General features: G+C 46.8%; 1 protein-coding gene across 1 annotated transcript in view; it reads left to right on the top strand.

Moving 5' to 3' along the window:
* The window catches only part of SCHIP1 (schwannomin interacting protein 1), a 190,439-nt gene that overhangs the window by 143,414 nt on the left and 24,348 nt on the right, over positions 1-22,677 (top strand). The window contains exon 5 of the mRNA XM_057421807.1: positions 5,858-6,379. Within this exon, the coding sequence (XP_057277790.1) occupies positions 5,858-6,379 (522 nt within the window). The remainder of the gene's footprint in view (positions 1-5,857; positions 6,380-22,677) is intronic.

Genomic DNA, 22,677 nt, shown 5'->3' with positions numbered 1-22,677 from the left:
TGCACCCGCTCTTCCAAAACATTTATCTCTCTGAAGGGTTCACAGAATTTCTGCTCTGATCTGTAGACTGTTTTAAAATATTTTTATCCCAAGGCTCTCCCCCTGCTACTCTCAAGCCAAAGCAACTTCATTTTCTTCCTTTTCTGGTTTTATTTACTGGGTGGAGATGCACGCTGCTGGCCCCAGGGGTCATGCAGTACTTAAAAGTGGCTGGAACACCACCCGTAACCAAAGTGGTGAGCAAATTCCCATCCTAGCACCCAGGCAGGGAAGAGTGCTGCATCTTCTTCTCTTTCACTTGGAACAATGCAAGAAGCCCCAGTTAGGTTTGAGCATGCCTTTTCCCAAATCAGCAGAAATCCCATGGGTGGGAAGATCTTATAGGTAAGACCTTGTGGTCAGTATCATGACAGATAGGGCAGGTAAAAAATAAACCAAAGCATCAGTGCCCAGGCTGCACATATGAGCAGGAGGTGGTAGAGGTGTGGGTACTGTCTGCAGCAGGCAGCACCAAGGACCACTGATGAAGGGAATAGCACCTCTTAAATGGGTGTATTTATAAATGCATTGTAGTCATCACTTCTGCATGAAGTGACTTTTTAATTCCCTTCCTACTCTGAGGTCTGTGGAAATTATTTTAGAGGAACTGATATGCCTGCTCAGTAGTATCTGGGACTCTCAGCATCACCTTGGAAAATAGCTAAATAACACCAACTGCAGCTGAACACTACAAGAATACTCCAATGCCCTTAAATTGTGGGTCCATCCTCCCGCAGTCATCCCTGACCCTTCTGGTAGCTGGTGGCAGGATCTTGAAGAGGCTTGTCCTGCTCCCTTCGATGCATTGTAAGACATGGGTGGGAGGCTGGCACTGCTCAGCATGGCTCAGCACAGTTCAGCACAGCTTGGACAGGCAGCAGACCAGGGCTGACTTGCACAAGAGTTAAATCTCTCCAACAGAGCCTAGAAAGCGTGAGCTAACTGGGGGCTAGGCTGCCTGCAGGGGATTAATCAAGCAAAGAGTACTAATAGGAAACAGCGACAGATGTCAAGTGTGTGTTGCTCCTATATATAATTTGGCCTTAAAACACAAATTCATGAGTTCCTGTTTGCTTTCGTAATCTTGGAAGGTGTCTGTCACCATGGTATCTGCATGCTGCAGCAGGACAGAAACAGGCTCCTCTCCAACCAAAAAGAAGGGGTTTATTTCCTTTTCCGGAGCTGTGGGGAGAAGCTGGGGGGTGTGCATGGGATGGTGTTGCTGAGGGACACCCTGGATGGAGGCAGCTTGTGGACTCTCCTCCCTCCTTCTCCTCCCCAGATGGGGCACGCCACATTGTGGACAGCTTTGGTTCCTTCAACATGGAATATTTACCAGGGCAGATATTTTAAAGATGCCTCAGAATTAAGGCGGTGACATGAGTGAAGCCAGGGACCCTTCCAGCTTCTGCAGGCTTAGTAAGAAGAAACCACAGCTATTGCACTTGGCTTAGACTTTATACAAAAGCTGGCAGATGCATTATTTGTAACAAAATATTAGAATACCTCCACAGTGAGCTCAGCAAGGATGGACCCACAAAATGCGTAGCAAAAAACTTTTATAGAAGAGGAGGAATGGGAAAAAGAAAAAAGATCCATAACAAAAATGGCCAGTTTAGAGTTCTGGAAATACTTCCACGCTGGTGTGTGTGTTGGGATCCAACACAGACTCCTGGCAAAGGCTGACAACCTTTCTGCCACCCGTGGGATGAAAAAAACATGGAAACACAGAGAGGTTGTATCAGGAAAAGGAAATGTGCATTGAGCTCAGTGCAGTCTTCTTCCTTTTTAGGAGTGGTGGGAAGCATAAATTCTTTGTGTTCAGAGGAAACTTATGCTTTCCTGTACTATCTTGGGGCAGGTCAGCATCATTTCCCTGGCAAGTCCCCACCTGCATGATAAGAGTGGTCAGCTCTGTGTGGAAGTCAGTTAAAGAGAAATGCCCCCAAAACCCCAGCCAGACTTTTAGAGTAAGCACACAGTTTCCTTGCAACAATTATGGGTCTAATCTGGGGTTCTCAGTTGTCTATAGGCTGCACAGGTACAAGGATCAAGTCCATTCACTATGAGGAACACAATCCAGTTTCAACTGAAAGTACCCATAGGACAGTTTCACCCCTCTTCCCTTAAGATGCAGCCCAAACTGAATTAGCCCACTTAGAGATCCTATGGTTGGGGATCCTCTAGGACAGTGGAGACTACATCAGCAAGCCAGGTGGGAAAGACAGACTTTCAAAGCTGGGAAACAATCAAACTTATTAAACAGTCACAATCGAAAAGTATTTGGATAAAAAATATCAGATCAAATGGCAGCATTCGCTACTGACTGTGCTCAAAGCCATCATGAGCTGCTGCATTGAGTCATTATCCAAGGACTAAGTGATGCCAGGAATTCACTGGTTTTCTGGTGAGGCAGATGGTCCTACATTGTCTATCTCAACATCTGCACTGGACAGCACGTCCTGTGTAGGGCTGCTGAAGGTTTGGGAACTCCAGGTGGAGATGAGAGTGCTGAATGGCAGGTGAGATGAAGACCCAGCTGGCAAGAGATGTGTTCATACTTACAGATTCAGATGATGTCTGTGAAGGCCAGGAGAAGGAAGCAGCTTAAGGGTGGTTATGACTTCCCTGCTTTCCTCCTCCCCGACGCACAATTTTCTGCAATTTAGCAGGAGAGAAACAGAGGGAGAGAGAGAGAGACAGCACACAAAATGCATTTTAGAATGGGGTTAGAGTAGTGCCAAAATGGTAAAATGAAATAAATTTAATAGCTTATGATAATAAAGAAACTGGGTTTTAAAATGGCCCTGCATTCATCCAGTGAAAGTCATAAGTACCTTATTTTTATGATATATTTCTGTTTCAGAGTAAACTCAACATGTCTTGTTTGTATTAAAACCTCCTTTGCACTGAATAAAATAACTGTAAAGCATATTCTTTCATCTACAAGGGCTTGTGTTCACACTCTTCACCCTTTAAAATTCATATGAATTTCAAGTTTTTCATTGCATTGGAGAAGCGACCTATTTGATGTAGGCTTGTAGAAGAGATAAATTACGTATGTGTTTTGAATAACAATATCTGATTTCTTCTTGTGAATGGTCAAGTGGAAATATACTTTCCATATGTAATTAGAAATGTAGAAGGCTCACTACAAGATTAAAGAGAAAGAGAGAAACTTAGAAAATCATCAGACATGTGCATTCTTGTTAAGCTCATGAAAGAACGCCATCGTTTGAAGGCAGGGCAGCAGGCAGGCATTTGCAAGGTCTGGCAGTATGGAAAAGCAGTGCTGTGGAGCCAACCGAGTCAACTGTGTTGGTTGAACAATGGTCACAATGCCTGAAACCACCTCATTCTACATGAACATGCAAATTTGCAATGGGAGGTGGCTGCCGCCTACATCGCGCCCCTCTGAGCATCACCGCGCCCCTCTGAGCATCACCGCTGCAGTGGGGAATTCAGTGTGCCACGCAGGAGGGAGAGAAGCTCATTCATCTTCCACAAGATGTTGTCAATGCAAGCGTTGCATTGAAGACAAGAAACCTTCCTAATCAATCAGGCACACCACGAGATCCTATAAATAAATCCGCAGACTGTGACTGCCAGACTGGAACCAGTGAGGAAGCTCCTCCACTTTGCTCAGCAGATACTCACTTCTTAGGGTGGTGGCCATATTAAATAAGACTCAAATACAGAATTACGCCCTGCAATGTCAAATGCAATCTCCCTCCTAACCCTACAGATGTGCAACTGGTAAAAATCTTGCCAATATAATCAATTTCCAGGATTGCGGCTCAACCCTTGTTCCCATTTGCTGGATTTATTTTTAAAACTGCATTTGCACAGTTACTAATTCTATGAGTCCCAACCACAAGTGCCAGCAGGCTGGGAGGCAAGCAGAGAGGAGGGATGCAGCCTTAAATGTGGCTGCTCTCAGTTAACATGAGAGTAACTTGGGTTAGCTGCAGGGAGTAACTGCAGGTAACCTGGAGGAGCAGCTGGTAGAAGACACTTAACCAGAGAGGTTAATGTTACCTTGGTGAAATAAACCATGTTACTCTTTGCTGTGCATCATAGTCCCGTTTTATCTTTCCCAAGCTGTGGCTGGAGCCAGGGTCTCCTGCCCCAAGGGGCATGTTTAGATAGGGGAAAAAGCAGGCTCTCTCCATGACACTTAAAACTTTTCAGGCCAAGTCTCTGCCCTAGCTTCAAGCAGGTTACACCTCTCTCTTCTCTCTGCCTCATGGTGTTGGGTTTTCTGTATGAGTTCCTGGAACTGAAATCCTGTCTTTTCATGGCACTCGGTCACTGCTGGCAAAGAGGTTAATGTTGAGTAAGACTTGTGAGTCAGCAGAGTAGGTATGTCATCTGCCCAGTGCAGGTCTGTCCTCTCCTCTGGACAAACAGACACTTAGCAACAAGTTCAAATTCCCAGGAGTTGGAGTTGACCAGATGCAGATGTCTCCTTTCTTCCCCCGTCTTCCCTTTGGAAGAACTGACATACCCAGGCTGGACCCCCTGTGTGCACACAGGGCGGTGGCACTGCTGGGGCAGGGAACTGCAGAGGACAGATTCCCACCAGCGTTGCCACACCAGACCTGCACACACTCCCTGGGTGTACACAATGTACACTGGCATGCATTGGTGCTTGGCATCACCCTCACCATCCTATGCAATGGGACATTTTTAAACCCCATCAATGTTTTTCTTATATAGTTTTCCCTATTTCTGAGAAAAAAAAAGCAAACAAACCACAAAACAGCAAAACAAACAAAAAACCCCCAAACCTCTCGATCCAATTAAATGCTTGAATTTAATTATAATTAAGACTAGTTGCTAGCTCTCCCTCTTTCAGACTGCAAGAAGTTTACCATCCCCTGTATTCTCCTCACTGTATGTGCTGGGTTGAGTCTGGAAGTACCTGCCACCCAAAGCTCAGAGGGCAAGTGAGTGCTGCAGCATCTCCCAAATACCACGGTAAAGGTGCTCTTCTGTGTGATTAACGCTCTCCATTTCGGCGACGCATTCTTAAAAGGTCTTCTTTAAATGAATTTGGGAATGCGAACATTTGCATGTTAAACTTGGCTTCAGCGACCCAGAATATTTAAAGTAGATTAGGTTTTTCAGCAGTTATTTATAGGCTACTCTTAACTAGTTACTACCAAAAAAAAAATCGGAGAAATGGAGAGTGTGAGAAGCGGTGATTTGTAGCGTGAGCCATGGTACATCCCTCGGGTATGAGCTGGAGGATGCCACTCTCATTGTAATGAACAACCGAAGCCTTTCCACAAACCCGGGCACCCCAAGCCTGACGCGATGGCGAAAGGTGCCACATGCCACCCTCTTTCCAAAACTACTTTTTGCCCCCGAGAGCTGGATTTGTGGAGTAGACAAGTGGCTTTTCCCACCGCTCCGGAGGAGGCGGAGACCCAGCTCTGCCCAGCCCGGGGGCCGGCAGTGCCCGCCCCGCCGCCGGCCCTGCCTGCAGGCAGCGGGGCGGAGGGCCCGGGCGCCACCGCGGCGGCTACCCCAGCCCGGCCCCGGCTCCCCCCGCGGCGGCGGCGGGCAGCACCGCCCCATGCCACCCCGCCCCGCTCCCCTGCGCTCCCGCCCGCGGGGGGCGCTGCCAGCGCGGGGCCGCCACCGGCTCCCGCCTGCCCGCCCGGGGCCGCCCCGCGGCGGCAGCGGAGGCTCCGGTGCGCGGGGGCGGCCCCCGCAAGGCGGCCGGCCCGCCCCGGGCCGGCGGTTCCCGTGCCCGGCAGGCAGGGCCGGTCCCGGTTTCTCTGACGCGGCGCCTTTCGCTTCTCTCCGGCAGGACTCCCGGGAGGATGGGATGGATTTAGGGAGCGACGCCGGCAGCAGCCGCTCCAGCTCGGAGTCCAACTCCAGCAAAGCCACGCCGTGCTCGGAGGGCAAGTCCTCGCCATCCCCCAGCAGCCTGGACCTGGCGGCTCTGGAGGACTCGGAGGAGGAAGAGGAGGAGGAGGAGGAAGGGGGCTACCTGCCCTCCCCGCCGACGCGCCGGGACCCGCTGCGCTGCCCCGCCGGCGATGCCCGCTGCCATGCCTCGCCCGCCCGCCGTAGCGGCTCGCCCGCCGCCTCCGCGCCCCGCCGCCCTGCCACCGCCCGCCCGCGGCCGCACCAGCGCCCCCCGCCGCTGCCCCCGCAGGAGCGGCGGCGCGGCGGGGCGGTGGGGCCGGGCGGGCGGCGGGGCGGTGGGGCGCAGCCCCCGCGGGAGCCGCAGCCGCCGGCCATGGACTGGGCAGCCCTGGAGAGGCACCTGGCGGGGCTGCAGTGCAGGGAGCAGGAGCGCGGCCGCCGAGCCAACCCCGCCTCGGTGAGTTGGGCCGGGAGGCGGAGGAGCGGGCGGGCGCGCCCCGGGGCGGTGACTCGCAGCTCTGCCGCGGCCGTGGGGTCTCCGCCGGGGAAGCCGGGCCTCGCAAGGAGCGGGACGGGGAGAGGACACACGGGGCTGGGGGTTGTCCTCCTCCGGGACCGGCAGCCGGTGGCGCCGGCGCGGCGTGGGGTCGCGCTTCGGTGGGTACGTGCCCCCCAACCCCGGTGCTGTCGTGCCCCTGGGGAGGCGGGAGGCCGGAGGAGGCAACTTTCCGAGAGCATCCTCGGACCAAGGCGGGGGCGCTGCTGCCCCGCGGCCCCGGGGATGGGGCAGCCGGTGCCTGCAGAAGCGAGGCGCCTCCGCTACCGCCCGAGCCGCCTTGAGAGGTGGCTTTGCGTTGAAGGGGCTGGGGAGCAGTAGCCTTTCTCGTGGCCTGGGGAGCGGCAGCCGGGTGGTGTGTGTTCTCCTTTGTAAAGGTTGATGAGGACCTGGTGTCAGCCGCGATGACGCCTCCAACCGTGTTTTTTACCGAAAACCCGGTAAATTAAGTGGTCGCGTTATTTACAGAATGTTTTAAAAGATTGTATGTAACTTCTGAGATGCAAGCCGCAGCAGTGTTTAGATGAGCAAGCAGAGCACACGCGCCTGTGACACCGCGCCGGCTGAGACTCTTCCATAATGTATGAATGAAAAGCAATTTACAGAATCTCCTGAAACCGCTGCGGGAGCCCTGGGCGGTGGTGACACGCTGATGGCAGATGTGCGCTTCGACACCCGTGCCCTGCAGCCCCGCTGCTGGCGAGCCTTTTTTTTTTTTTTTTTTAAAGGCATTCCATCCCCTTACTTCCTGTGAAGTCATGCAGCTCAGGGAGGTGGGGATTTCCCCCGAAATCCTTGAATTACAACTCTTTGATGAGACATCTGGGTGGGTGAAGGATATGATAAATGAGAGACGACTGGGACAGCTGCTGTGTAGGATGCTTTTTCAAAGGCTGAACATTGTAGCCTCGGTGCCCTGGGTAACTGACAGGTAACATCCTTAATTATAGTCATTTGTGCAGAAATTCAGCTTCAGGGGAGAAAAAAAAAACGAACCAACCTACTTCATTTTTGTGGTTTGGGAGGTTATTTCTATAGCATTATCTGATAAACTCCTGCTGCCTGAGCTGCTGGAAACTCTTTGCCTCCGGGTGTGTGCTCAGACAAGTGAGGTGTCACCTAAGGAATTTTGTCTGTTCATCTCCATCCTTCCGTTCCCTCCTGCAAGCACAAAGGCACTGGAAGGCATTCATGGCTGCCTCTTGCCCTGACTTGTCCTGCTGAGAGTGAGGGTTCACAACTTGTGCCCTGCAGCCCAAGCGCTCAGCCGCATGTAGAGCTGGTCTGAACTGTGATGGGCACCCGGGTTTGGGCATTGAGGAGCCCAGCACCTTGAGAGCATCTCCCATGGGTTGAGCTCTACTGTCAGTCCTCTGACACTCGTAAGCAGCTGGAGTTTTCCACTCTGCAGACAAGTTTTTCAGTGTCTGTTGGCCCTGGAAAGACATTCCTCAGCCCTCCATCCAACCAGTGGTCCTGGAGACATCTGAACAAGAAAGCTTTTGGTTTACTTTTTCAGCCTTGTATTGCTGGGATTCCCCTTCACCTGGCTCACAGAGAGGAGAAGATACTCCAGCTCTGCTCTTTCCATGTCACCTGGGGCAAAGGGAAAGGGCTGTTGCCAGCAGCCCAGACCCTGCTGGGAAACAGCATTTTGCCCCCTGGCCAGCCCAGAGAGGAGGTTTTTGATGCCTCTATGGTACCCCCTGTCTCCTCTCACATGGCTGGGCTACGTCTGTAGCAGCCAGACATATGCCCCATGATTTGCTGGAACTCAGTACCTTCAAGGCTAACTGAAACCATATTGAAGACAAAATCTCTATTCTTTTTTTTTCTCCTGCCCTTGACATTTTCCTGCAGTTCAGTATCTTGCTATTTATAACAAAACCTTGCCTTGCCCTGCTGGAATTCCAGGTGTTTGTAAACATGAAAATCATGAAGTGAAACCATCAAGGAAGCGGCTACAGAGAAGATGGACTAGCTTGCTCCAACTGCTAGCAGAATATATTAGAAAAAGGGAATTTTCAGTATTATAGGCCTTGGCTGGTGTAGTCTAAAATGATTTTGTCACCAGGGATGTGATGAGAAAGCAGCTGTTGCTTTGGATAGAAGTGTTTCTTGGGCTGGTTTATGTTAACAGGAATCCAGTGAAGCTGTTCTGTTAAGGAAAATAAAATCCTGAGATCTTATATGAAATTAGAGGAGTTCTGTCTGCTGTTAGGACCTTTATTTAATTGCTTTATATTGTGCCTCAGGAGAAGGCAGGGCAGAAGGCCACCTCAGTGGGATAGGGGTGGACCCACCATGGCTTGGTCTGGCTTCAGCTTTGCTGCCCAGCTCGTGCTGCACTCCTTGCTATTGGGTCAGGTATGGTGCTGGGAGAGGAACCCTGCCTGCTCTGTCCCTGCCTCCTGTCCTTGGCTGGCAGCATTCAAAGCTGATTTCAGGAATTTCTGGTGATCAACAAGCCTGCAGTGACCTACGCTAAGTCCTTGCTGAGGAATGTTGGTAGGGCTGGAGTCACAGGAAAAGAAAATTCATAGTTCTAGGAAAACACTAACAGGGTTTTAGGAAGTTTTCTAGGCAAGGAAGATCTGAGCTAAAATTGCAAGGAGGGGTCAGAAGGCCTGCAGGTGAAATAAATAAAACATTAAAGCTGAAGAGGGATGTTCAGTCATATCTGTATGTGCCCCAAGTTGCTGGGAAGGTTGGAGAGAGTGAATATTAATTACATGGTTGTGACTGTTGTTTAGCTTCCAGATGCAATTACAGAACACAAATGAGATGTGAGGACCAAAGTTGGTTCCTCAGGTTATAAACAGGGTAATGGTGGCTAAGAAGCTCTGACCAGAAGCATTCAGAAAGAGGATGGCAACTTCTGCCTGGTGTTAGCAGCACCATTAAATGATGCTGGTGAGAGAAGCACAGGACCAACCCAGCTGGATGGTGCCGAGCTGCTGGTCTGTCCATCCTGGCTATGCCATGTCTGTGGGCAGGTTGTTCTCAAGATGTGGGCTTGCTGTAAATGCTACCCTAATGCCACATCAGTCTGGTGGCTCTGGGAAGGTTCATGTGAGCCAGGTACCCCTGGGAAGATGATGGCTGGAAATGGAGGATGTCTCCTTCTTTCTCCCCATGTGAGGGTGAAATGACTGTTTCTGGAGCTGCAGTTGGGCAGCCAAGCTCCCTGCAAGTCTGCTCTGACACGCATAAGCCCAATGGGTTGCATTAGATGGCTCTTGAGTCTGCTGGGCATCTACCTAAGAAAAGAAATGACATCTTTCCTGAAAACAGTCAGTGCTTAGAAGGCTCATTAGGAAGATGCTTGGACCAGTCTCATCACCCAGCTGCATGAAGTCAGCCTCTCCATTTTCCCTTTACTCAACTCCTGGCTTTATCCAAAGCGGTAACAAATGCACCATGAAATGATTTATGGTGCTTAGGAGCTGTTGAGGTGCTCAGAAAACAACAGCGCTCTGCTTGCTGTTTCACTAATGGCTTTAATAAAATCCAAATCAACTTTAGTGGTTTTAATATTCTTTCCATTGCATCTCCGAGGATGGTAATTACAATCAATAGGATGTATTTTCTGAAAATAATATCTGCAAATTCCATAGTCAATTAAAAAAAACACTTGCAGGAGAGGAAATGGCTCAGCCAGCCAGCCAACTTACCCTCTCAAAGAGACTTGGGTGCTTCTGACAGTTTGTACATGTATGACACTGCTGAACGAATTTTGCTGTCCACAAAGCAGGCTTATTGCAGGCAATGGCAGTAAAAGCTCATCTCTGCAGCCTCCAGGACTTCTGCAGAAATCTGCTGTATGAATAAGTGTGTGCTGGTGTCTATATTTTAACTTTTCATCACTAAAATATTTCCATATGCATTGTCAAGATGGATAGGTGCCCATTATCTGGTACCTTTGGCAGTGCAAACAACAGATCAAGCATCCTCACTGTCTGGCCAGACACACACCTTAGCCTCAGGCCTGTGGGCTCATGTACTTACAGCATGTTAGGAAGTTAAAGTTGTTTCCTTTTGGCTTATTTGGTCTTCAAGACTGTCTTGAGTTAGTTGAGGCAGGCATAGTGCTCCTGCTTTACCAAGAGCTGTGTTTGGTCGGTGTCCAACTGCCCATTGAGTCTGTGGACTGCTTTGTGGGGGGACCCCAAAAGGCAGTGAAGAAGAGCCAGAGACAGTGGTGGCAGCCCTAAATTCACTATGTGTATGTTGGAAGAGCTCCAGGTCTGCATTTGAAAACAGTTGGGAACCTCTGCAAAAGCCTTTAAGGGCTAGCACAGTAGATGCCAAAAGCTAGTAGGATGGGAGTTATCATGGACCATGTAAATATCTGTTTTGTCTGCCTGCGGCTCTTTATTGGTTTCTCCTCTCATGGCCACTGAAGATTTGAAATGAATCTGAAGTATGTATTACAGTACAGGATGAAATCTTCCAAAAATTTCTTAATTGGCCATGGGCAAGGTTCTAGTTTTGATGGAGTGGAAGGTCAGCTCTGAAGAGAGGGCTGGGTTGGAGCACCCATTGTGGAAGGAGAGATGTGTAGACCAAGTTGGTAAGAGGGAATAGAGAAATGGAGCAAGCAGTGGTGTTTCTGCGCCCAGTGGGCGCTTGTTAAAGCCCTACAGGAGTACCAGTGTAGCAGGGGTGCCCAGACCTTAAGGCTGTGATCAAGCACAGACCCTTGATGTCATGTGTTGCAAAGCTTTGTTCTGCCTCAGTCAGTGCATTGTCCCTGGCATTTAGGAAGCAAATATTTGCTTAAAGATTGGAGGTGAGTTTGTTCTTGCTTAAAGTAAGTAATAATTGTTTGATTGAGTTTGCTCTAAGTGTTAGGTTCTTCATCGCTAGATGATGTTCGGTATTGTATTGTCCACAAGAGTTGAGAGCAGGGAGTAACAGCTAGGGGTTTAATGCCTGGAAGCAATTTTCCCCAGACAAGAACTGTCAGTGCATTAACTTCTGACACTGATTTTCAAAATCAGACTTCTGACTTGCAGGAAATTGCATTTCTGTCATTGCTACACCACAGAGGCCTGGCAAGATCTTCTCTTTCCACCTGATGGCTGTTTTACCTATTCGATTTGACCATTTAACTCTTCATCAGGCCACTGAAGAAAGTCAAAGTTGTGATGAGAGGTTCGTCAGGGCAGTTCATTTGTTTTAAGGCTTAGCTGATACGAAAAACAAACCTTTTAGCTTTGGAAAATACTGTTATTTCAGTCAAACCAGGGAGTTGTGTTTGCTTTGTAACAGCATCCCTGGATGTTGTGGGACCTGCAGAGGTGTATTGCAGGGGAAGATGCATTGGTGCCATGTTCTACTGAGGGTGAATCAAAGCAGCACTGTACTTTGTCCACTTTCCACCCAGCTCAAAGGTTAGATGAGGTTGGCAAGATATTAATGATTCTGCCAAAGTGTGTGATGTCATTACGCTAAGAAGACATCTATAGGTACTCTGAAGTGCTTGTTGCTTGAAGAGCTTTTGTAATGACATAGATTGGAAAGATGTATGTTTTCTAATTCTGAAACTGGGTCAGGCAACATGCCCATGATTAATAAACTTGAGCAAAAACTTTATCTCCATTCCTGCTGCAGAGCCTTTCATTAAAGAAAGTGCTAAATACATGGGGTGACAGCATACCAATTCTTTTTTGATGAATGATTCTCCAAGTATTACTATTATGTGAATTCCTCTGTGTGATGGACCCCAGCAAGATGGCAGTGCTTCCCAGTCGATTGGTAAGTGAATGTTTCATATGGGCTACAGAAATCACTAAGAAAAGCTGAGAAAGTTGGACTGTTATAATGCTAATTGTATTGGGGGCAACAGTAAATCTCTCTTTCGTGTATTTGTATGTGATACTGAAGAGTGCTCTTTATGTTGCTGGCTGTATAAGGCCAGTGAGTATATTTTAAAATAATATTTTTCCTATTTGGTATCATAAACAGCAAATGCCAAGGATTTCAAAAGAGAGAAGTGAGTCGTAGGCAATTCAAATTTTTTGTTGTCTCAGAACATCGCTATGTTGATATAATCTTGAAATTGAGGCATTCTGCAGTCAGGAGCTATATTCCCTTCCCCTGCTGCACCTTCACTAATACTTTCAAATTCCCACTTAAACCTAAGTGAGTTGAAATCTCAGTAGGCAGCAAGAACACTTATTTTTATATATGTTTTTATATATATATAATTATGTACTTATAATAATTATGTACTTATGCCTCCATTTCTTGGGTATTGGTGTGATAAACATAAGGTAGTAGGGGTTTTAATTCTCAGAATTGACCTGTGCTGTGTCAAACCTGTTATTTTTGCTACAGACAGCAGTGACTGTGGTTGCACGCTGCTTGGCAGTCAGATGGGGTGTCTGTAACACCTGGCACTATGGAAATAATGTTTTAAGTGGAGAGAGAGATTATAGGCAGAGGGAATTTAAAAAAACATATGAAAAGTGTTTATTCAGTGCAACTCAGACCACATTAGAGATCTACCAAGGAGCATTCGAAAGCCAGGATAGCTCCATCCCATTAGTGACTGTCAGCTGCTGCTGACAAAGCCTTTCAGGAACAAGTATTAAACTCACCATGCCCTCAAACTCTTGCAGGCACTTAGAAAAGGTAATAAAATAAATGTAGCAAGCAGAAAGCAAGAGGGTTGAAGTCTAACCAGGTGGAGATTGCTGGAGGAGCTGGAATGGCAAGAAATGATTTGCTAAACATGGAGCAGCCCTTCCTGCATGGAGCAGGCAGGCAGGCAGGAAGACAAGTGGCTCTGGGTCTGTTGTGGAGAATGTCTGCCTTTTTCATGGTCCTGCATCTGCATGACAGTACCGTCCTCAACGCCAGAACTAATGGTCACAGTTGTTGCACAGACCCCTCAGGCATGCCTGCTGAAACGCCTTATTTAAGTATTCTAAATAATATTCCAAATTCCCCAAAACCTTACCAAGTGTGTTTATATTAACAGCAGAATTGGCTTAGCAGTGATACAGACAGCAAGAATTGTTGTGATTTATTTCCTTATTTCTTTCTGCCTGGATCTGAGGCGGTTTTGCATTAACTGGCTGCTGGTAGGAAAATCAAGTGCAACACTTGGTTATTTTTTAAAGTTTGTGTAGAAACTGGAAAGAAATACTGCATTCAGTGTTTCATTTCTCCTAACAGCAAAAAAAAATCAGTAAAAGTAGTGTCAGTGGAGTAAAGTTGGGTCCCCGTCTCTTGTAGAGGCAGATGGGCTTGGAGCACCTTAGCCAAGCAATGCTCCTGCAATAACCTGGTATTGTAGACAGCACCTAGAGAGAGATTTTTGAGGCAAAGCCAATCTGTACTGCTTCATGGTGTGCTTTAAATAACTCCTCAGGGTGCTCACATAGCATCGACAATGAGTTGCTTCAGAGCAGAGATGCTGCTTAAAGCTTGCGTGCACTGGAGCCCAGTTCCCTACACTTTGAGTGCCTCTGACACAGCAGCATCTTCTGCTGTAGTGAAAATGTGCATCCTCCAGTATCACTTTTGTTACTGGGGAAAGGAGCACCTAGCTTTTCGGTGCCTGTAGTACAGGAGGCAGTTGGAGCAAGTGTGCACTGCCCATGTGTGGGCAGGGTGCATGGTTAACACAGGACTGTGATACGCTCTCACACCACATTCACTCTGCTGGCACCCAGGCAGGCGGCTCAGTATTTATCTGTGCACAAACACGTGGAACCCAAAGCGAGTGGAAGTGTTCAAGGCTGGTTGGATGAGGCTTTGAGGAACCTGAGCTAGTGGAAGATGTCTTTGCCCATGGGAGGCAGTTTGGAACTAGATGGTCTTTAAGGTCCCTTCCAACCCAAATCATTCTATGTTTCTGTGATACTTGAGATTTCCTCTCTTATCTTCAGAAAGAAGAGGATAAACAGAAAGCCCAAGTGAGTCTCCCTGCTCTGTGTGATCTGGTTTGTAAATGCTTACATGTGAAATCAACCATTTAGGAATATTTTGGCTAAGTTGCCTTTGATTAGGTAAAATAAGCTTTATGAACTCCAAACCAGTTTGTGTTTGGACACCCTATGACTTCCCCTACTGAAATAAAAGCATTTCCTTTCTTGTGTCAGGAAACTTCTGTTTGGTAACTGTCTTAACAAATAAGCTTATACACTTAGCTGTGCAATTTGCTGTATTTATAGATGGCCAGGATGTGGTGGTGCAGCCAAAAGGGGGTTTACAGGGAGCACCATTTTATCTTTGGTGGCGAAAATAGACTTTTTGATGCTTTTTGAGGGAAAAGCCTATTGTGACGGTATAAAAAATTCCCACGTTAAACAGTTAGGCATAGTCACCACTGGCAGGAAATCTGGTTTCCCAGTTCCTCCCAATGTCTCAGGATAGGTATTTATTTTCTAAAACAAATAGCTGTTTGAAATGATCACGTCACCTGATCAGTTTAGTGTTTTCCAAGGCTGGCCACTGTGGACTGTGAGTTACTGTGGCTGGGGCTGCTCCCCCAAAAAGGTATCCTTAGCCGAGCATCACAGGTGCAGTGCAGAATGACACTGCTGAGGAATGGGTGCAGCTTCTCCCACAGGGTTTGGTCTGTTTTGGCTGTTAAATCTGCAGATAATTCCACTTTTTTTTTGTGTGTGAGAAGTTTCCTTAGCTATAACTAAAATGATTTGAAAATATTTCTTCCAGCTTTCATGCTAACCTAGATCTGAAATCAGTCCTGCTTTTGTAAGCAAAGCACTGATGGCTTCTGTGGAAAATGAGTTTCCTTCTTGCAGTTACCTGCAGTTGTTGCTTTAGACATGGGGTGCTACATAATCACTCTTCCCCTCAAGGGTTTTCAGCTTTTTCAAGTGCTTCTATCATTTTGGGGTGCTTTGTCTTTCCCTGTCGTGCCTATGGAGTCATTTGCGTCACAGAAGTGGTAGATCTTATTTATATCACCAATCTGCGTTTCCTGCTTAGTGATCTATAGATCTCCTTTAAATAAGAAAATTGCACTAAGGCCATTTATTTTAGCTTGTCTGTGCTTTGTTAAAATGAAATCCGAGTGTTTGGCTGGGCTGGAGGAAATAGCTGCAATTCAGAGGGGTTGCGGAGGAAAGGGAAGTGCCGGGCTGAGATTTAATCCTCTCCCAGCTGGTAGATAGCAATGCTAAAAAAAGAGAACTATATTAAAGTGCTTAATTCTTTATGCATACAAAAGCTGCAAGTGTGTATAGCCTGTAGGGAATTGAAGTGCTTTTAGTGAGTTATTAAAAATATAATCTAAACTTTTTATTTAATGTAATCCTATATTGAATTTATTAAAGAGGGACTTGGGGAAATATCAGAATTCTGTACCTGAGTCAGGTGTGGCCATCCTCTTCTGTCTCTCCTTTGCCTGATAGTTTGATGATAAACTGCTTGTAGTAGTTTAAAAATAATAAGAATAATAATAATCTGTGAGTCATTTTACCTCACTGAATTCTCTGTGCTGTGCATTTGCATTAATGCATAATATCAAGTGGCTTAGCATATATCCTGGCACAATCCAGCTGGCCTGTCGTTTCTTCTTCTGCTTTCTCATCTATTATTTCTCAGGTTGAAAATCGTAAAGCCAGATTCTAGCTGTGCCTTGCAAAGATGAAAGAGGCTTTTTCCTGGGAGGAAGACTCCCAGCTTGTTACTTTTGTAGGCTGACCTGGGAGCTGTTTTGAGCAGCGGGAAACATCCTGTAGCCTTGAAAAAACAACTCTGGAATCTTTTCTGGTTATCTGCTTCTGGGAGGGGCAAAGCAGGTGAAAATCAGGGCATGCACCTGCAAACCAGACCTCTGTACAGCTTGTCCCCCTTTTCTCATGGAAATCTTTTAAAATGCATCCTCAAATGAACAAAATGGGTGATATTTTTATGCCTTAATAATATTTAAATTGCACCCAAAAGGTGCTCAGGAGTTTATCCAGTCCTCCTCTCTGCACAAAGGCTGGATGAATTCTATACTAATTTCCCAAGAATTGTTAGCCCAGGCTGTCCATAAGACATGGATGAGGGCTTCCCACATTTTCCTGTCTGTCTCTATAGGCCATACTTCCATATAAACATACATATTTTGCTTGATGCAAAGATGTGAGATGAGTTTTTGTGGTGCTGGTCTAGGGCCGTTCCCCATCCCAGCCCTCTGCACAACTTGGTACAACGCGAAGGAGAAAGCTGTGTTACCCTTAAGGAGATGCACTGCCATTTCAGAATGCATCTGAACTGCCATCCTCTCTGGCACTTTGCTTGCAGTCCCTCCTGCCTTGTTATCTATACCCTTTTGTACTCATGAAATTATTTGAACATAGCATTAGCTAAAGGTTAATATAATTGAAATTGCTGATACTAATAATAGAGGCTGAAGAGCTTCTGCAGTGTCCAAAATCTCTTTCGAGGGCTTCAGCAGCCAGGCGCAGCTAAGCTTTTAGGAAGCCACGAAGCTTGCAGCCATAGTTGTCTGTAGACTATAACACACTGCTTAATGCATGCCTGTTAATTACTCTTATTTTCATGTTTTGCACTGGACCAAACAAAACTGGAGTCAAGGCTGAAGTAGTTTGTGGTCTGGATGCAATCCTGCAGATGCCTCTGCTTTGATCCCAAGGGACAGCATTTCATCCCACAGATGAAGGGCCAGCTAACTTGACGTAGTAACTGTAGCTTTATGAAAAGGCTTTTTGCTTGTTAATGTGTTTGGAGGAAAACTAGTAAACATGTAACATAGCACATGTCTGGTGGAGAATTAACATCTTCTGGTAAAATAAACTTTCCACAGTAAAGGCCACCAGAAGTATTTCCGTGCCTTTTGACATGCTGCTGCTGTTTCCAGTGTGGTGATGAGTATTCCTTGGAGTAAAGCCCACTGCAGCAAAGCAAAGCACTCCTCTGCTCCCCAAACCAGCGCCTGAACAGCCGAGCTAATTTATGTTGTAACTTAGGCAGTAATTACTTTGCTGTAGCAGCTAGCATTCTCATCTCCATCTCTTTTGCCTCCCATAACTCAGGTATTTGGTATCCCCCATAACTTTCTCTCCTGTCCCCTGAAAATCAAGCTGTGCCAGGGGCTTCAGGTCAGACCAAAGCCCTGCTCCCTAGATGTGTTGATGCAAGCTCCAGCACAGCCCATGCACACCAGATGACTTCTTAGAGCCCGCAGAAATGTGGCCCCAAGCAAGGACAAACAAAATGCCAAATAAATGCATTTACTATAAAGAGCTTTGCTTTGCTCTGTCTGGGCTGGCTCTGAGCAAACAGTGACCTATCAGGTGCCAAAGCCACCTTCCCTGGAGCAGCCAACCACCATGAAGAGCAAGGACAGATCACACAGTTTTCTCTGATCTCCAGCAGTAGCTCTTTGGGCCAAAAGACATTTTACCTGTGCTTAGTAGAGAACTGATGGAGAAGAGAACCACAGCCAGACCAGGGGAAGGTGCAGGGGCACAGAGAGGCTGTGCAGGTGCGTGAGCTGCCTTCTGTAGAGATGCTGCTCAGTGTGAAGGTGCCAGTGAAAGGGTGATTATGATTCCTTGGTTTAAAAACACAGGCTTCTGTCTGGCTGTTGCTCTGCTTTCATGTTAAAATGTCATTTATTATCCTTCTGCTCCAGGCTTGCAGCTCCCAGTGGAGGTGACGGAGAGATAAGCTGTGCAACAGAAATAAAACACCTTCTCTGAGCATTTTGCTTCTGTGAGCAGCTTTCCCCCACTCCTTTTGCACTGATAGTCTGGTAAACTCCAAAAATCTAAACTGCAGTTTCTCTGTAGAGGGAGTCTGAGGCCCAGAAACAGCTTCTCTTTAATGGCATATTAAGAGGTTGTCCCTATACCCGATTGCTGTGGAGTTCCTAAAGCTTTGCAAAAACATCACTGTGCTTGTTTGCAGAAGGTAGGGCTTAGACCTAGAACCTCAGTGATGCAAAGGTGTAATGGTGGGCTTAATGTCCCTGACATTAAATGCAGAAATCCAGTATGCCATTAAACACAGAGGCTGTGGTAGGGCACGAGACAGGGTGAGTACTCCTATTCCCCTGGCCAGCTGCAAGGGCTGAAATTGGGCCAGGGCAGTGGTTTTATTTGCAGCACTGCTCTCTTCTTTATATTTGACTTTTCATTTGTCTTTACAAGTGTTGAAGTACCAAAGCCTTATTTCACTGCTTAGTTATTGTTATTCCGTTTAAACTTGAAAGTTATAAGTGTGTGAAGCCTAAAGGCATTGTGTGCGCATTAGTTCAGCTGGAAAAGGGGCTTGGAGAGATGAATGCTGTTTTGGATGAATGTGATGCTTAGAGAAGCTCAGAAGACAGCCCCTATCATGAGAACAAATGGTAATTCTGTGTGTTTTGGCCTCAGGAACAAGGAGCCACTGTGTGCAAATGCAGCCTCACTGTGCAGGGATGACGTCCTGCTCCCCACTCACGCTCACAGGTATTTTGAGCACGCCCAAGGATTTTCATATCTGAGGTGCTGGAAAGCTGCAGGGAGCTGCTTTGGTGGGTGTCCAGGTGGTCACGCCATGAAGAGGCATGAATTTGGGTGGGGTGGCCCTGAGGCATACCTTCAGCACCCGCCAGCTTCCAAGCAGATCCTGGGCACAGGGCTGCTCCACATCTGGTGGGCTGAGGGACTGGACCGTGTTGCTTGTGTTCCCTTGGCAAGGTGATGGCCCTGCTTGTTTTGGTGCTGGCTGGGTGGAGCATGGCAGAACTGATGTGATGCTCTAATTACAATTAGCACCAAGGAGAAGATGGGAGAATGGGGCTTGTGTGGCCAAGTGCTACTGGAGCAGCCTGGGAGGAAGTTCCCTGTGGAGTGAGGCTAAGCTGTGTTTGATTATTGATCCCTCCATCTTGTGGCTTCATCCCAAGGTAAAACACTGCAAGTTGCGTGTTACCTTTTCTGTTCATCCAAATTAATCTCCAGGAGCAAGCACTGCCTTTGCTGGGCACTGCTGCCATCAGTAACTCAAAACATCATTCAACTCAAAGGCTCAATTAGACACAAAGATGGTGTAAGTAAGAAAAAAAACAAAAAACAAAAAAAAAAACTAAAAAACCTCCACTATAATAAACCCCTCGCATGCTTGTCTGTCAATACTGGTCCAATTCCAGCAGACATCCTAAAATGAATCAACCATGATCTCTTTATTCCCTTTAAAGAGTCACAGAAAACAATACACCGTATTATTAGTAGAAGCTGGAGGCTGACAGAGCAAGTCTGCTTGGAGGAAAAGAGTGCCTGAGGCAGAACAGGAGAGGGGAAAAATCTGATTTCAGAGACAAGAGTGGTTCTCTTGCTCTTATATGGTGCTGCTCTGCCACCAGGCAGCAGCCCCGCGTGGCTCCCTCACTCCATGACTAATAAGGCTCAGCTGGGATCCACCCTTGCTTATCCTGTTATTTTTAACTTTTTCCAGCCTCATGCTTAGTGTGCCTGCCCTACCAAGGGGGATAACTTTACTTCTTACTTCAAATACTGGTTTTGCAACCTAACAGTCTCCTATGGAGGGCTGTGGTGTCAGGAACAGGCAGGGATGGGTTTTTTTATTGCTAATGCTATTGTTCTTGGACCTTGTAACCAATATCTATTGCAAAATGTGCTGTGTCCATTAGGTATAATCAGCTTCTTGACCTACACGCTGCTGCGGCCCAAGAGGATTATTTTTTTCTTTCTCAAGTGACAGTGGGATTGGGAGTCAAACTCAGAAAATCATCTTTACATCCCTTTTCTAAAAAGCTGACAAAGTAAAAGAAACCTAAAGGGAGAGCCAGGCTTTACTCGCATGGACCTGGGTTTGCTCCCACACAGTAATCGCATCCTTCCAGTAATCCGTGATCTTAACAGTGTAGGGGGTTGAACCTCTCTGAAGGCTTATTGATTTTGGGGGAGTTGTGTGCATAGCGTAAGTAGACACACATGCACCCCAAAAGAGTGAAAGAATGGCTTTCTGCCAGGCTGTGTCATTAAGCTTGTAGTTATGGACATCACACTTCAGAGATGTGTGAAAAATCCCCTTCCGTCTATTTTTATCCCAGCCATGACTCAGAGGGAGGTTTGTCTCTGTAAGGTCACACTTTTATTGAGGAAGCACTTAACGGACACTACTGCTACCTGTTTCTGTTAGTATACTCATATTATGGTATTTGGCTGTTTGAAAAAGAAACTTTTAATTTCAGAGTAAGCTAGTAGTATGGTTTGTTTACTTATTCAGCCTGCAGGTCCCTGTTCTGTGCTTTTACCATTCAGTTTGCAATTAAAATGAGTTTCAAAATAAAACCAGCCCATAAATAAGCCCCACCAGCCCATAAATAAGCCCCAGAAAGCATGAGGGGAATGGAAGCAAATAGGTGAGCTCAAGGTGACTAAGTAGCAGGATAATCCCATCCCTGTCCACAGATGTTCCCCTCTGACTCCCATGGGGTCATAGGCTTAATTTATAATTGGTAACTCAGCACCTAATTTTTGTTGTTGGATGAACATAAGTGCAGCCTGTTGGTACACGCCACACTGAAGATTAATTAATTGCCAGTATTTAGGTGCAGGTTATACTGTGGTCTGCCTGCCTGCATGGCCAGACTGGAGTTTCGGGGATTTTGCCGGGCTTAATATTTGATCCAGAATTTGCTTTTGGCCCCAGACCAGTATCTTAATGGTTGCTAAGTGTTGAGCATAAGACGTGGGATTTCTGTACGTGCTTCCAACTCATCAACATTTCCATGTAATTCCTGCTGTGCCCAGTCTGGAAGCTGAAGGCCACCTTGTCTTTCATCCTCTCAGGGAAATTCTCTCTATTTTTTTCCCTCTTCCCATGTCATTTTTTAACCCTCTTCTCTCTTCATCATCAGAAAATACGTTAATTCCTCTCGCTACCTGCTTTTAAAATGCATGGGTGTGTAGTGGGGGCCCAATGCAGTTTGGGTTTATAGAAAAAAAATTACATTTGGAAAATAAAAAAAACAATAAAGTGGGGGCAATGGGGTAGGAAAGCCTGCCTGCAAGCTGCATGCAGTGAGCCCAAACGTAGTGCACAGCAAAGGGAATTTGACAACATGTAACTGGGTTATTAGCCCCACTAAAAACTTCTACCAAATTTGTTATCAAAGAGATCTGCCATTACTTGGAGCTCATGGTTTAATGATTTTCAGTTACTCTGTATCAGTATTTATACAGCTGCAGCTCTGATTATCTTTTATGTGACATTGCAGATGTTTTGAGGAGCTGCTGGGTGCCTCCCTCTAGTGCCAGCATCCCCTCACCCCAGCACGGTTCAGAACAGAAAATAGGCTTTTGAGCCTAAGTTGGGGGGCTCGGGCTGTTGGCAGGTCACAGGCAGTAGTGTGGTCATGCCAGGTGCAGATGCCCTGGCTGCCAGTACATGGCTGCTCCTGGCAAAGACAGGAAGATGAGCTTGGGCACAGCTGGTCCAGGCAGCACTGGGCAGGGGCACATCCTGGTCCATCAGCCAGCCGGGGCTGCTGCTGGCCTGAGCTGGTTTGGACATCGGCTGCAGGGAGAGCCGGTGGGTGAAATTTGCTTTTGGTTCGGTTGAGGCAATGTAAAAATAATAGGCTGTGGCTGAGTGATGTGTGGTTTATGCCAGATAACCGAAACACTCTGCTTTCACTGAGTGTCGGGTCCCCTGCATGGCACTGTGTGTACAGGCCAAAAGTGCTATAAAAACTGTTTGTAGCTGATGGGATTTGCTACAGATCCTCCCCCAGATGGGACAGAGATAGTGCTGAAGAGTTAGGTGGATTGTAACATTTTAGTTTATTGAGTAGCTAATACAAAAACTTAGAGGTTTACCTTGCCAAGCTCATGTTCTTCATAGCAATTTATATACCATGAATATTGCATTTCCAAAACAATAGTTTATTTTTAACAATAGTAATAAAATTGCAGAGAGGAAGATGTAGCTTTTGTGTTGCTATCCCCTCACGATCCTTAGGAGCTGGTAGGTGAAATGGTTCTCTTTTCATCAACAGTTGATTCTTGGTGGGCTGTCATACCTGCTCATCATGAGCCCACTTGTAAATTCTCTATTAAGCATCTGTGATCCAGCTTATGAATTGGATAATCGAAAATGAATCCTGTGCAATGGTATCATCAAGTCTTTCTAGATGGGTTTCTTGGAAAAGTCTGGTTGTTTACCATATATTTTGTCATTTTTGTATCACCAGAAAG

This window comes from Pezoporus wallicus, unplaced genomic scaffold, assembly GCF_028554395.1.
Source record: "Pezoporus wallicus isolate ANWC-B61680 ecotype Strahan unplaced genomic scaffold, APGP_CSIRO_Pwel_v1 scaffold_7402, whole genome shotgun sequence".
NCBI lineage: Eukaryota > Metazoa > Chordata > Aves > Psittaciformes > Psittacidae > Pezoporus > Pezoporus wallicus.
The sequence above is the reverse complement of the archived record's forward strand: the minus strand, read 5'-3'. Positions and strand labels throughout refer to the sequence as shown.